The sequence below is a fragment of the Eretmochelys imbricata genome, chromosome 3 (assembly GCF_965152235.1).
Source record: "Eretmochelys imbricata isolate rEreImb1 chromosome 3, rEreImb1.hap1, whole genome shotgun sequence".
NCBI classification, from domain to species: domain Eukaryota; kingdom Metazoa; phylum Chordata; order Testudines; family Cheloniidae; genus Eretmochelys; species Eretmochelys imbricata.
Genome location: NC_135574.1, coordinates 164,442,150 through 164,457,682, shown reverse-complemented (window position 1 = coordinate 164,457,682; position 15,533 = coordinate 164,442,150). Strand labels below are relative to the sequence as shown.

The 15,533-nt window shown below is 38.0% G+C and overlaps 1 protein-coding gene across 1 annotated transcript in view; it reads left to right on the top strand.

The window, feature by feature from the left end:
• The window catches only part of KCTD3 (potassium channel tetramerization domain containing 3), a 61,172-nt gene that overhangs the window by 28,198 nt on the left and 17,441 nt on the right, over positions 1 to 15,533 (top strand). Inside the window, exons 8-10 of the mRNA XM_077812195.1 lie at positions 822 to 912; positions 4,488 to 4,678; positions 9,362 to 9,477. Coding sequence (XP_077668321.1) covers positions 822 to 912; positions 4,488 to 4,678; positions 9,362 to 9,477 — 398 coding nt within the window. The remainder of the gene's footprint in view (positions 1 to 821; positions 913 to 4,487; positions 4,679 to 9,361; positions 9,478 to 15,533) is intronic.

Here is a 15,533-nt window from a genome sequence, read left to right as displayed (position 1 = left end):
CTTTATAATCATCAGCATTTTTGCTATGTGGCCAAAAAAACCTGTACTTTCCAAAACTTGTCAAGAAATGGTGATTTCTAATACCTTGTAACTCAGCCAAACCTGACTGGTTTCCATGGACCAGCAAAAGGCATGCCCCTAACCCCAAGGCATTCCTGCTGCTGAATGTCTAACGCCTTCTTCATACAATGTAGGTATTAGAGATATTCAGAGGTCACGTGAATTTTTTTTTTAGAATGGCAAGTATTAGGCAAACTCAATATAAGGATCTTTGCTATCTCCCCCTAAAATAATTGCTTTTGAAAATGCCACTTTTTCATAACATAGCTTTATATACCCTGCAAGCCAATAGGTAAACTTGAAGCTTATTCTCAGATAATTGACCAATTTGACACACATTAGAAGTTACTTAAAAATAGAAGCCTTTTTTTTTTTTTTTGCAAGAGCACAGCCCTGATTCAATTTACCTGCCAGTTTCTACTTCTTATGAGACCTTTTGATTTAGTAATTATTAGCTGTGTTGCCTCATTCTATGGAAGAACATAAAAGTCCCATGGATTCAGATATCAAAAACACTGATAGATCTGTAACAGTGATTTAAGATACACTGTCAATCATGTACTTAGCTTGTTTGTATGTACAGCCAGTGCACACCATCTGAGAAGGCAAAGCTTCATTTCTACAGAACAGTCAGTCTTGGAAGTCCTAGTCTGAGACTTTTGGATTTGGTCTCCCAGCCTCTCACCTTGTATATTTAAATTGGTTAAAGAATGATGTCTGTAACTGAGGATAACCCTTTTCTTTTCATTACTATTTTCCAGGATTTCCTGTGGATCCACGAAAGGTTCTGATAGTAGCTGGCCACCATAACTGGATTGTAGCTGCATATGCCCATTTTGCTGTTTGCTATAGGTATAAATGACTTAGTAGTTTCTGGTGGATTGGGTTTTTAACTTGATTTTCCTTTCCTTCTACACAAACTGTTTTACTGAATTTGCTGATTTACTGAACATTATGTTGCTAATTTCTGCTAAATTTTAGGAAATTTCATAGTTCTATTTAATTTGATAGTTGAGCACACACATTTCATGTGTTCCTTTTTTTTTTTTAAATACTGATAGGCCACATATAGTGTTGGCAGACGCAATATGGGGAAAATTTTCTAACTGTTCTGGTTCACCCGATTCCCAACACAGCTGCTGAATTCCTTGCTGTTGCAGTGATGGACTTCCCTTGAAACCTTTGCTTACATTTAAAAAAAAAAAAAGATTTTATGATACTAGACACTAGACTTTTGACTTAATTGGTTGATCAACTGTATTTAACACAGGATTTTTTTAAAGGTTTTTGGAAGACTCATTTCAAATCTTCCTTCTACTATATACCTAACAAGAAATTGAAAAATATGGGTGTCTTGAAAATGTGTTCAGATTAAAGCATTGCAATATTCTAAACGCCTTATGCCTCGGCTGTGGGATGGTCACTCTGCTATTTGTCTGGCTTTCTGCTTGCTTTTATGTATTTGTACAGTGACTGGTTGGTATTCCCTGTGCTAAAAAACTTCAGTTTTTTAGCTATTTAACTGGGCTGTGTAATAGCTGAATAAGTATTTGTTGCTTTACTCAGCCACTGTGCAATAGGATATGTATGTAAGATATTTGTAAATGAGTAACTTAGACTGGGTTCAGTAAAAAGTGGGTGCAGAATTGCTTTACTGATGCATTTTCTTAATATAAATGATTTAGGAACCTACTTCCAACAATGGTACATTACAAGATTGTTTTCAAAAGAAGAAAACATTTCCCATAAGTTACATAGCCAGTTGTGCAATATTTTCTTGCGTGTGTGGAAAAATGATTTCTTGTCTACAGTACTGGTAACCTGAACCTTAACACCACTTTGTTCTCCTGAACCTCTGATTTGATATCCAGCTGTATATTGACTCAGGGCTCACCATCTTAGTCACTCCCTGTCTTGGTCTTGATTCAGCATGGCTCACTTCTGATCTCTGAACTCCATCTCTCTAAACATTATTTATTCTACTTCATTATCATTCCTCATCTAGGCTGACCTGTATAACACAAGCCGTATATGCTAATAATCTTCCTATTATTCTTCCCCTCTTCCCAAAGTTCATCTTTTGATGAACTTGTTTCTTGAGGTATGTCTACACTGCCAGTGGAAGCAAGCCTCTGGCCCAGATTGACAGTCTTGGGCTATCGGGGCTTGTGCTAGTGATCTAAAAATAGCTGTGTAGACAGCGCTTTGAAGCTGTGGCTTGGGCTGGAGCTCAGTCTCTGAAGCTTTGGGAGAGGCGTTGGTTTGTTGTAGCTTGTTCTCACTTACATTAGAACTAATGGAATTTTTCCAGCATTTTTTAGAATATCTGGCACCTGGGAGGCAGTAATTTTAAAATAACAGTACCTATGAATTGCTAGCATATTTTCCTAATATGTGTGCATGATACCTTAAACCAGATTGTTTGGCTATTTTGAGGTAGCATTGCCTCTGTAGAATGTGAGGCTAGAGAAGGAAGTGCTGTTACTAAAAAAAAATTTTAAAATAGCAATTTACATTAAATTGGCTGTGAAGCCCATGTGGTTAGAAATATCTTTTGCATATTTATCAAATAAATCATAATGCTTGAAAGGACGTATGATAAATGAACACGTCAAACATATCTCATATTTAACATGAATTTTTTTAAACACTTATGTAAAGCCTACAGAAAAATAGGGCATCCTTAAAAATGTAGCATTTCATCTTGCAAATGAAAATTGTGGAATCCTTTAAAACTTCTTAAATTTATAAGTTTAAGTATTTGGCATCTGTAGTGTCCAAGAACTTTTCAAAAATGCAGTCCTACAGGCAAAATGCAATATAATGACAGAGCTACAGTTGCTAGAGCTATTTCTGGAGTCACATATCTTAATAGCCTAGATTGATCAAGCCAGTAATAAAGAGACATATAGGTAAACAGAAAAAATGTCCAAGGTGGTCATTTACATATTATTTGGTCATAAAACATTCAATTAGATAGATGTAAATAAAAATATAAACATCTAAAATTAATTGTAATGCAGGAGCTGCGTTCACCAAGCACACTGATCCTATCATTTCAAGGGAAAAAGGTACCCCCATCTGGCATAAACTAGGCTGATATAAAGCCTTGGGTTGTGAATGAGATCTAGTAGGCCAAAATCTTCCCTGGATAAATAGAATGCAACTTCCATTAAATTGTGTGCTTACTCCAGGGCTGGTCCCTGTCTTTTACTCATTTTAATATATATTTCGTTATTGAATATGTGGGCAAATAGATTTGTTAATTTCACACTAGAAAAGAAATAACTCAGAAGCGCTAAAACACCCTCTTGTGTTTTTGCCTTCTTGCTGTGACAAGTGGAGTAAAATCAAACTTAATTACAAAGTTTTTTTTCTTTTTTCTTTTCTTCAGTAAAAGCTATGCAAAATTTAAATAGGGACTCAAGGTGGGATTTGGTTTACTCTACTGTAAAATGATGTCAGGTTGAAATTTGAGGGAGTAAAAATACAGACTTTTTTATAAGAACTGCAATATTATGTCTTGTTTCTTTGTAACTTTTAAAGAATGGTTCATTCTAAGTATTTTACATTTTTAATCAAAAATGTTTTATAACATTTGTGTACTGTTTCATTAATCATCTTTTTCTTCTATTCCGCCTTACTCTTGAATGTTTTTCCTCTGTAAGTGTTCTGTTTTTTGTCTGTTACACTTCCAATTTTGTTTCACTTTTCCATTTACTGGTGTTCTTACCCTCTACCTTCTGTGTGTTGCATCCCTTCTTACGGTCTTCTGCATTGCACTCACGGTCTTCTGCATTGCCCTGTGTGTCAGTAACATTGAATTACAAAGAAAATCTCTAAGCACTGGCAAATAATTATTTAGAACTAAGATTTCTAGGCAATGACATGCAGTCTTGATCACACAGTGTAGCAGAGTGGCAGAAAATAGAAATGTAGTAGAGATTATAGTGAGATTGCTATATTTATTAGGTTGCACAGTTATACATAAATCAGTGTTTTGTATGATTCACATTCAGTTGAGCATGAGTAGGATCCCTAGCAATTGTTGGGTGGGGGCAGAACCTTAAAGGTGTATCTTAAACTGGCAAAACCAGGACAATAAGATTAAAATTCCATCCTTTTACTTGTTTCCTTCTGGCTGGGTGTTGCAGCTCACAATATCACCTACTTTTCCGAAGCTGCCTTGCAGAAGATCATATGTTCTGCATTACCAAGGCCTAATAAATTAACTTTTAACACTGTATTTAATTCCTGTATTTTGTGGCTGTAGGCCTGTGAAGAGTATGTTAATATCAGAATCCTTTATTTGATATTGTTTTATAACTTAGAGGAAATATAATTGGCTTGTAAGACTGACTATAGGTACAAACTCCAAACTGAGGCTGTTTGGAAAGTGTACTTTTTTAAATTCTCATCCTTCCCAGAATCAAAGAATCTTCAGGATGGCAACAGGTTTTCACAAGTCCGTATCTGGATTGGACTATCGAACGAGTGGCTCTGAATGCCAAGGTCGTTGGAGGCCCACATGGGGACAAAGATAAGATGGTTGCTGTTGCGTCTGAGAGTAGCATCATTCTGTGGAGCGTTCAGGATGGCGGTAGCGGTAGTGAAATTGGTGGGTATGACAGTTTTGTGTGACAATGTCTTACTGCTAATATCTTCTGACTCATAAAAATATAGTTCCACATGTAGTCTGACTGGATAATTCATAACAAACATTTACACAGATTTAATAAAAAATGAATTTTGGTACAGCAATCTAATATTAACATTTTTGTGTGTACCTTTCTGCCCTTCATTTTGATCTGGAGACGCTTCCTTCTGAGTGAGTGAAAAGAAATACAATCCAAAAATCAGTGTCTCTGTATTGGGCAGAGGCAGTTCAGAGCCATCATTCATGTTAAAGTGTCATTGGTAGCTTGTTTATCTGACAACATGGATTAGAGTTAAACTCAATCCATTAGACTCTGTTCTTCAGCACTACAAGTTGGATTTGAACAGAAGACTTTGAGGTGAAAGGCTAAGGGTACATCCACACTGCAATGAAAAATCCAACGGCACCACGTCTCAGAGCTGGGGTCAATTGACTTGGGTTCACAGTGCTTGGGCTATGGGCCTAAAAATTGCAGTGTAGATATTTGGGCTCGGGGTGGAGCCTGGGCTCTGGTTTGGTCTCAGAGCCTGAATGTCTACACTGCGGTTTGCATCCTGGGCCCTGTGAGCCCAAGTTAGCTGACATAAGCTAGCCTCGGATCTTTTACTGAAGATTAGGTGCATCCTAAAACGATTGTCAACTTATCCTTTTTTTTCTTGCTTTGTTCTATTGTAGGTCATATTTTAGATTTTTTTTTTTTAAAGTCTGCTTTTGCTAATCTTCTTATAAAATGTAGTTCCTAAATAGAATTTTGGAGACAGCTATTTGCCACCATAGTCAGCATTTTAAACAAAAATACAAATTATATTAGTGTGGGCATGTAGTACTGGGTCCCAAACGGTTTAGCATCAAAGGGTTCACAATACTAGAGGTCATATAAATATGAAAAATGTTTTCAGAGAAACAAACATTCCTTAGTACAGCTGTGATTGATGGTTTGTCTGATTTATTAAAATATATAATTGCTTAAAAACATGAATAATGGGCTTTTGGGGAAAGAGGAGAGGCTGGTAATTGGGAATATCCTCAATTCCAAGAGTGGTATGTAAGTCATGGTTTGAAAGATAGTGACAACCTGTTTCCTCCAGCCATAAAGTACTGTCACCATAGATTTAATTTAATAAGCTTAGTACCAAGAATAATTGTAACCTCTTAATTTAGACATTTTTTTCTGAAATTGGCTGCAAATTTGTTCAGTTCATTCTCTATTGCTCTTTCCTTTTAACATGAAAATACTAAGACCTAGAATATGATGGGAGCTAATGTAATTGATGTGAAATTATTAAATATAGTCTAAAATATTTGGGAGTTTCAGTTCAGGTTGGCTTATTTAAAATAAAGACAAAATTTACTTTAAAACATGCATTCCAAAATGCAAGATTAAGGTTTATCTTTATTCATGGATATTTAATTTTTCTTGATGTTCACAGTGGTATCTCAGCACTTTACAAATATTAATGAATATTGCTTTTGAGAAGTGAGGAAGCATGATCCTTCTTATGACAGGTGGGGAAACTGAAGCACAGAGAGCTGAAGTGTCTTTCACAAGGTCACACAGGTACTCTGGCAGGATGGGGAATAGAACCCAGCTCTTTCTATCCCATTTTGCAGAGCACCCAGCAGGCTAAATGTTTTTGGTGAAAGTTGCTATCATTATTTTGAAAATGGGAAAACTTCGGAAAAATCAAAATGTTTATGAAAAATTCCATGTCTTAAAAAAAAAAATTAGATATTTTTTTTTTAATTTGAAACATTCTGGCCATCTGTATTGTGTGTGTTAGTCAATGTTATGAACTAAGTGTTCCACACTTCTGTTTTTACATTGCTTTTATAACTCAAATGTGTGGGGTTCCCCACTTCCCCCAATTCAATTAAACTAAGCAATCCAGTAACACAACAATAAAATAGTTTTACTGGTCTATTTCTCTTGCGGAGTCAAATGTTTGAAGCCCTGCCTTGGGATAGTGAGGCAGTAGTTTTTCCATGTCCTGTAAAAGAAACAATTTGATGTTACAAATGCTCTTCAGACCCTGACAACACCATCCACAGAAAATTGCAAGGGCTGGCATCTCCATGATAGAGCTCTCCCAGAGGCTGTACTCCTTTCAATATTACTTATGTAGGACACCGCTGCTGGATTGCTGCTATAAGCAGTGTTTTACTGAGAGGGCCCCTTAAGACAAGAACCTGTCATTACTTATACCATCGTCTTCCCTGTAGATGGCCGTCAAGATTGTTGAGCCTAAGCAGGAGTGACACTTTAAATTCCTTCAGACCATTCAAGCTGTCTTCCTTGATTTCCCTGAACCTTATCCTTCTCTGGAGTAATCAATTCTAGTTGTTTCCCTTTTTTTTATTATTGCCTGCTTTTATGTGCCTGGTACTGCTGAATATAATCTGCATCAGAGATGATACCCCATGACCTGAAAAATCATTTGGCATCATAATTAAAGCACTAGTGTATAACAAGCCTACTGACTGCCATCATCAAGCATAGTAGACTATTATTCTTTTGTTTGAAATGGCATCTTGATTTTTGTCATTTGAATTTATCCAAATAAAGTTTTTTGGGGATTTCCACTGTTTAAATACTCTTCAAGAAATTTCTGCTGAGTTTTAGTAGAGGCATTTGCACAACTCTTGGAGATATGCCACTACATTATTTATTAAAACATTTTAAGTGGCTGTATAAGATCTTTGTGTAACTTACCGTAAATGTCAGTACAGTAGACAACTGTACACCGAGAAATTCCTTACTTGGCAGTATATGTATCTTAATGAGCAGTTTTATAATGAAAGAAGATAGGTTTATGCTTACACCCCTACAGTATTTAGTGCTGAGTTACTTCTTGTCTGGTTGATCTAGCTGGCAAGCATCCTACCAAATCACCCCCAAGAAAACAAACTTGGAGAACTATGAAAACTCTTCAATGTTGATTTGCTGTGACTCTTCAAAAACAGTTTGATTTCATACTAAATGATATAGTAAACTCATTTAAGCTTGTCAGTCAGTACCAGTCGTATTAGACCCTGAAGAGAGACTGTGGGCAGTTCTACACTTAATGCTACAGCAGCGCAGCTGCACTGCTTCAGTGAAGATGCTACTACTCCAAAGGGAGAGCTTTTCCTGTTGGCATAGTTAATCCACCTCTGCAAGAGGCGATAGCTATGTCGACGAGAGAAGCCCTCCTGTTGACATATTGCATCTACACTGAAGATTAGGTTGGTATAACTGCATTGCTCAGAGGTGTGGATTTTTCACACCCATGAGCGACATAGTTATACCAATGTAAGTTTATGGTGTAGACCTGGCCTGAATGCCATTGTAATATCTTAGTGCCACTAGAAGAAAATAAGTGTTGCCGTGAAGTGAAATGAGTCAGCTGCAGTATGTAGGTTGACTCAGTTCCCTATTCACGTGATAACAATGAGAATTCCAAAAATTTGAACATCAAAGCTTCATCTCAGTTTTTTGTCTTTTGAACCTCTTTTGATCTCAGTACTGGTTAACATCCAGTAATCGAAGTAGTGATGGGTGCAAGTACCAGTAATACTCATAGTGGGTGGTGGTGAAGCGGTGAGAAATGTGTAGAAAAAAGTATTTAGACAGGACCAGTAGGTGTAAGACTTGAAAGAGGGAAAAAATAAGGGTCTATTATTTCTGTAGTACTGCTTCAAATATCCTAATTATTGGTTGAACAACTCATATCAGACTGATATTTTTTGAGCAAACTGTTAATTTTATTGAGTTGCTCATGCGTGCTTGGCTGTTATTTTTGACAGTGTTAATCTTCGTTGTTAAGCAATTGCAGTTTCTATGATTGGCTGATCATAAAGAGATGTTTTAGACTTAGAAGCAGGGTTTACTGTGACAATTGGTCAAATGCCACCAAAACAATTTCCAAAAGCCAAATTTGGGCACTTTCAAAAATCATGTTCATTGTAAGGGATCTTCCAGTGTATCCCGATAAGTACATCTTTCAGAATTAGTTATAATTGTGTGTCCGTTGGAGTGTATGTTTCCTAGTAATATAATAACCACAAGACACATCTTTCTGCAATGTAGAAAGAAGTAAAAGTGATATATTTTTCTGCTTAATTATATTTGCCCGTAATAGTTCATTTAGGTACAGAGGTGGCTGCCATAGCAAAAAAGGAAGCTGGTTTGTTTTAATTTCTGATCATTATATTCCTAAAAGAATTTGTTCAAAGGACAATATCATGCATCCTTCATATCACTTTTAGTTATGTTTTTGACAATTTTTGCCAAATTTGTGTAAGCTCTTAGTCATTTGTGGACAGCACTTCTGATCAGCTTTAACTGTACATTTATAAATTAGAGCTTGTTTTCAAATTAGAGCTTAGTACAGTATTTTGATCCTTCATTAGTTGGTGTTCGTAAATGATTTGAGGCCTTAGGATAAAGGTGGCTATAGAGAAACAAGGAATTTATTATTATTTTGCAACATCACTTTTCCCCAAAAAGAAACATTGACTGCATCAGCAGATTACTGCATGTTGAAGTAAAAGTAGTTTAAATTCATTATAGGTCTAAAGAGAGGAGAGAGAGATTCCATCTTCACTGTTTTTCTTTTTTTGTATTTATTCTGAAAACAAGTTTCATAGACTCTCTATTTTTTGTAGGAGTGTTCAGTCTTGGAGTCCCTGTAGATGCCCTCTTCTTCATTGGCAACCAGCTAGTGGCTACTAGTCATACAGGGAAGGTTGGAGTGTGGAATGCTGTGACTCAGCACTGGCAGGTGTGTTGAACTGAAGCATTTTATTAATACATCGGTGTTTATCAAAAACTGATACGTTTTATGAGGAAACAAGAACAAAATCCATTTTTTCAGATAATGCATAAATGTTATTTTTCTAACATCAGCATTTTAATATTGTAAGACTCTGACTTGTGCCTATCATTTTGATATCTTCAAGCATCAAGCCTTTAGGTATTTTGTCTCCTAGAATGTTTCAGAGTTTATCTCTATATAATACTGTTGAGCATTCCATTTCTTTATGCTCTTAAATAAAAAAAGAGAACTTTTAGGCATATAAAAGTATTAAATGTCATCCATGAGTGTCTTCAGAACCTTCCTCCCTTGGCCACTACCACTGGTTTAAAAGCTTTGTTTTCCTAATGGGACCCCATGCTTGAACTCAGATATGTAGTTCCAGTAGGAAATTTAATATATTACAACGAAAAGTGGCCACAGTTCTCAGAGGAGCATATCCAAAACTTCAGATATGAGTTTGTAAGTCTTTTGTGACCATGAAAAGTATGGCACAAACTGAGACTCTTCCTTTTATAGCACTGTATATCATGCCTCAAAAGCATCTATTTTATATCTATATACATCATAGATATGCTGTGATTTTTTTATACATATTATGCATTCTGACAACAGGAATAGAGATTCTTGGATTCCAGACAAGACTGAGGGAAGAGTTTGGGCATTCATGCAAGAAACAAACCTTGTAACGCAGCCAGATGAATGTCTCCATGGTACAACGTAGGGACAGAATGTAATGAAATCCGAGGCTGTCTTGCAAATCTCAAGTGGCAGAACTGACCCGAGGCTCACTCCTGCGACTGCCATAGCACTAGTTGACGAAGTTCTGATTTGGCCCTTTAGCAACAATCCTGCCAATGAATAACACAGAGAGTGCAAAAAGGCAACCAAAGCGGCACAGTTCTTTAGTTATATAGTGAGGGCTGACCTAATATGTTTGCATCAAATGAAACAAGCTGAAAGGCCTTTTTAAAATCTAAATTAACACCATGCAAAATGCAAGAAACCATTGGAAATATTTTTGAAGTAATGCCACCTTTTGGTTAGGATAAAGTTTCACAAAATATGCTGGTGGAACAAGGTGAAAGGAACTGTCAACTTAGGAAAAAGAATTGGCTTCTTCATATGCCCTCCTTTGCTTCCTTCTTTATTTTCAGACCTCATAGATAGATGTGTTTGCAAGGCAAGAATTTGAACTTTTTTTCAGTTCTGCTAACTTAGTAACTATCAATATTCTCTCCCTCTGAAGTATGTGGATCAGTGTCCAGTTACCCAGGAAAGAATTTTCTGTAGTATCTGGCTGGTGAATCTTGCCCATATGCTCAGGGTTTAGCTGATCGCCATATTTGGGGTCGGGAAGGAATTTTCTTCCAGGGCAGATTGGAAGAGGCCCTGGAGGTTTTTCGCCTTCCTCTGTAGCATGGGGTACGGGTCACTTGCTGGAGGATTCTCTGCTCCTTGAAATCTTTAAACCGCAATTTGAGGACTTCAATAGCTCAGACATAGGTGAGAGGTTTTTCGCAGGAGTGGGTGGTGAAATTCTGTGGCCTGTGTTGTGCAGGAGGTCAGACTAGATGATCATAATGGTCCCTTCTGACCTTAGTATCTATGAATCTTTTTGAACTTGTAGCTCTCTGCACTGTGCCACGTGATTTTGGTCTGGAATTTACCAGTAGTATTATAAACATCTTTTAAGACAAGTTTCAGTGGTAGCTGTGTTAGTCTGTATCTTTTACTTCATACATCTGATGAAGTGGGTTCTAGCCCATGAAAGCTTATGCCCAGATAAATTTTTTAGTCTCTAAGGTGCCACAAAGACTCCTCTTTTAAGAGGTTTTGTTAAAATTACCATTCTGTATAGCAATTTAATATCGTCACTGTTCCTAGTCAGATTCCTAAGACTTTTGTATCTCCTCAGCAGACCACTACTTGTAATAGCTGCTAGAGTCCTTGGGCTATCACAAGAATTTGGTTTAGGTTCCCTTCCGGTGTCAGTTGGATTTATTTTTAGTGAGGAAGGGAATTTTTGACAACCTTCACTATCCCTATCAAGGTGTAAAAGGTTACTCCCACCCCTGACCTTGTATAATTCTGTGTCACAATTCTGAATTGCAGCTGTCTCAGAACTCTGGTTCTCCAGGGTTAGTCACACAGGCTTCTGGGACATCAAAAACAATTTGCAAATTCTGGAAATCAATAAGTTAATATAAATTTATGAAACTATTAACTATACTTCCCCTCTCCCTAACAATAAATATATCTGATCACCTACAACCATTTTGGCAGTAAAACATATTTCTTAGACCGTATTAAAGAGCTTGCTGGTAAAGCCCTTGAAAATTGCGAGAGCAAAAATAATAGGTGTAGAAACCAAAATGGTGTTCCTGATTGTAGTACTTAAATTGAAAACTGGGTAATTTTATGGCTATATCAACAGGATTGCTCATTGAAAAGGAACAGTGAATTTTCAGAAGAGCACATAGGCTCCCAAAGATAGCATAAAGGAAAAGATCTCATAAATGAGGGAAATGAAGCAGTTTTCATAAAGTAGATGCCACAGTTCATTTCCCTTACTCTTCAGGTTTTTTTTTTTTTTAAAATTAACTAGATTTGGAACATACAACAAAGGCCTATGCAAAGACATGAGTTACTCCCTTTTGAGTTAGAAGAGGGAATGAAAATTATAACCTTGTACAAGGTACTTCCACTTAGAGGGGGCATACTCTCAAATACAGTGCTGGTTCTTGGGCTTTTGTAATCCTGCTTCACAAACTAGAAAACGTAGAAGACTTTCCTCACAACCCACAGTCATTAACACAAAAAAATCATTTAAACTTTGTGCTTCAGTAGGTTCTTGTTCTGCCTTTTTTGGGAGAGCCATTCTCAATTACATTGGGCAGGGGGGTTATGGTGTCCTGTGATCTTGGTATAAACACAATAAATACTCGATTCTCTTTAGTTGATGCTTTCCCATCCCCTTCTTTCTGAATTGCCCATAGTTCAAGCTCTACTTTTAAAGAAGATTTTTCTCTTTCAGCCACTCTCCCTCTAGCTAAGAGAGATCCTTTATATAATTCCTCCTCAGGATGTTATAATTTTTTCTGTATCCATAATAGATTCTGGCGTCTCGTCCCTGATTCTCAGAGACTGGGGCAGACTAGCTGAGGTGGCTTTCCCTAATGCTCATTCCCCAGGCAAGATTTTGATGGCATATGATACAGCAAGAAGGTTATAGGCATTAGATAATCTAGCAGTGAAAATCAGTAATGTGTAAACAGTTAGAAGATGTTGAGTTTTCAGTTTTTTAAATTGACAACACTGTATTAAATTGTTCACATAAAGATATCCATCTGGCAAATAGTAATTCTCAGTGGCTTGTTTCTAGCCACTTATGCTAGTAAGAACTGTTGTCATGTAATTTGAGTCTTATTTCTAGATGTATCTCAAGTTCTTATCTACAAGGTAAAAATTGCTCATCATTTGGTCACTTAAGCTATGTCTACACTATGAGCTAGGTGGCTGATCCCCTTGCTTGTGTACATATAGTCGCGGTAGCTCTCTGAGCTAGCGCAAGTATGAAATAGCAGTGTAGCCACGGTTGCATGCGTAGTGGCAATGGAGCTGTGCCGAATACAAACATCGAATCATAGAAGGGACCGCAAGGGTCATCTAGTCCAGGGGTTCTCAAACTTCATTGCACTGTGACCCCCTTCTAATAACAAAGTTATTACATGACCCCAGGAGGGGGCCAGAGCCCAAGCCCTGCCGCCTTGGGTGGGGGGAGAAGGGGCCACAGCCTGAGCCCCGTCGACTTGGGTGGGGGGAGAAGGGGCCACAGCCCGAGCCCTGCCGCCTTGGGTGGGGGTGGAGCTCGGGCTCGGGCTTCAGCCCTGTGTCCCAGCAAGTCTAATGCTGGCCCTGGCAACCCCATTGAAATAGGGTTATGATCCACTTTGGGGTCCCGACCCACAGTTTGAGAACCACTGATCTAGTCTAACCCCGCCAAGATGCAGGATTTGTTATGTCTAAACCATCCAAGACAGATGGCTATCCAACCTCCTTTTGAAAACCTCCAGTAAAGGAGCTTCCACAACCTCCTAGGCAGTCTGTTCCATTGTCCTACTGTTCTTACAGTTAGGAAGCTTTTCCAGAGACTTAATCTAAATCACCTAGGCTGTAGTTTGAACCCATTGCCTCTTGTCTTGCCCTCTATGGCAAGAGAGAACAACTTTTCTCCATCTTCTTATTGCAGCCTTTCAAGTATCTGAAGACGGCTATCCTGTCCGTCCGTCTGTCCGCCCTATTTCCTCTTTTGCAAACTTAACATACCCAGTTCCTTCAGCCTTTGCTCAGATGGCTTGCTTTCCAACCCTTTGATCATCTTTGTCACTTGGCTCTGGATCCTTTCCAGTTTCTGTACATTGATGAGCAAAATTGGACACAGTACTCCAGCTGAAACCAGTGGGTATATACTCAGCACAGCACAGCCCGTCCCTCCACTGCCCCAACTCTTCCTACCACAGCTACTCTGTTAGTTATACTCGCTAGTGTGTGACTGTGTATATATGAGCAGGGAAAACACCCCTAACTCATACTGTAGACATAGCCTTAGGCAGCTGGCAGAGAATCCAGCTGTGCTATAAAAGGATGAATTTGACCAAAAATTGCCAGGGTCTGAAAAAGTGTGTTGCTTTGTGTGGTTGATCCAAGTTGAGGAAAAACACAAGTGTCTGTTGTATAGGAGCACCGAAAAACCTGGCAGTGCTGCTGTCTCACAAACAAGATAATAAAGAATGAATTTTACTCTGCTTGGTTTATTGTTGGTCCCAGTAAGTTGAGTTCTTTGGACCTTTTGAAAGTCTCCTCATGATTTCTGTTTTGATCAGCTTCATACGTGATTTTATAGAGGTCACAAATTTGTCCTTCAGTGTTGTTTGTGTGTGTGTGTTCTTTTTCTGTCAATATTCCATTACTTAGTATGACTTCCCACCCCTGTGGCCAGCTAATGGAAAGAACCTATAATAAGCTTACTGTAGATATCATGCTAATTTGTGGTATTCCTGAGTTTAATGGAGTTTCACCCATTCTTGCTACCAGAGGTGGCCATCAAAATTCAGTTTTATTAGAATGTAGACTAGGGCAAAAGTCTGTACAACAGATGATAGTACCTAGCTCTTGTATTGCACTTTTCATCAGTAGATCTCAAAGCATATTACAACAAATGCTTCCTTCTGTAGCTGATTTGCTTGGATAAATAGAATGAAATGATGAGAAAATAGTATAACCACTAAAATACCTAATATTTTTATCTGCCAGGACCTAATGGACAAGTTAGGGCACTGAAGACTCACTGGCAGCGCTTTAACGTGGCTTGTGTAGTCGCGCTCTAAAAAACCCACCTCCACAAGGGGAATAGCTACCAGCGCTGGGGCACTGACTACACTGGCACATTACAGCGCTGAAAATTGCAGTGCTCCGGCGCGTGTTTTTTCACACCCCTGAGTGAGAAAGTTGCAGCACTGTAAAGTGCCAGTGTAGACAAGCCTTTAGTCTGCAACTTTTTCAGAAGCTTGAAGATTTGCACTTGTGTATCTTGCTGCATTGTGCATTCTAGTAAACATAATAGAGAATTTAGCACTTAGCAGGCCGTGTCCTTAGCTCAAATTGGCATAGCTTCATTGAGGTCATACACTTTTTCAACAACAATCCTAATATTTACCACTTCACAGTGTAATTCAAATGCTAATTTATTCTCACACCATTTAATCCTTTCTGTCCCAACAAATGACCACTTCTCCATGCCCTCAAAAAGAAAAGGAGTACTAGTGGCACCTTAGAGACTAACCAATTTATTTGAGCATAAGCTTTCGTGAGCTACAGCTCACTTCATCGGATGCCTTCAGTGGAAAATACAGTGAGGAGATTTATATACACACACACAACATGAAAAAATGGTAGTTATCATGCACACTGTAAGGAGAGTGATCACTTAAGATGAGCTATTACCAGCATCTCTTGCCTTG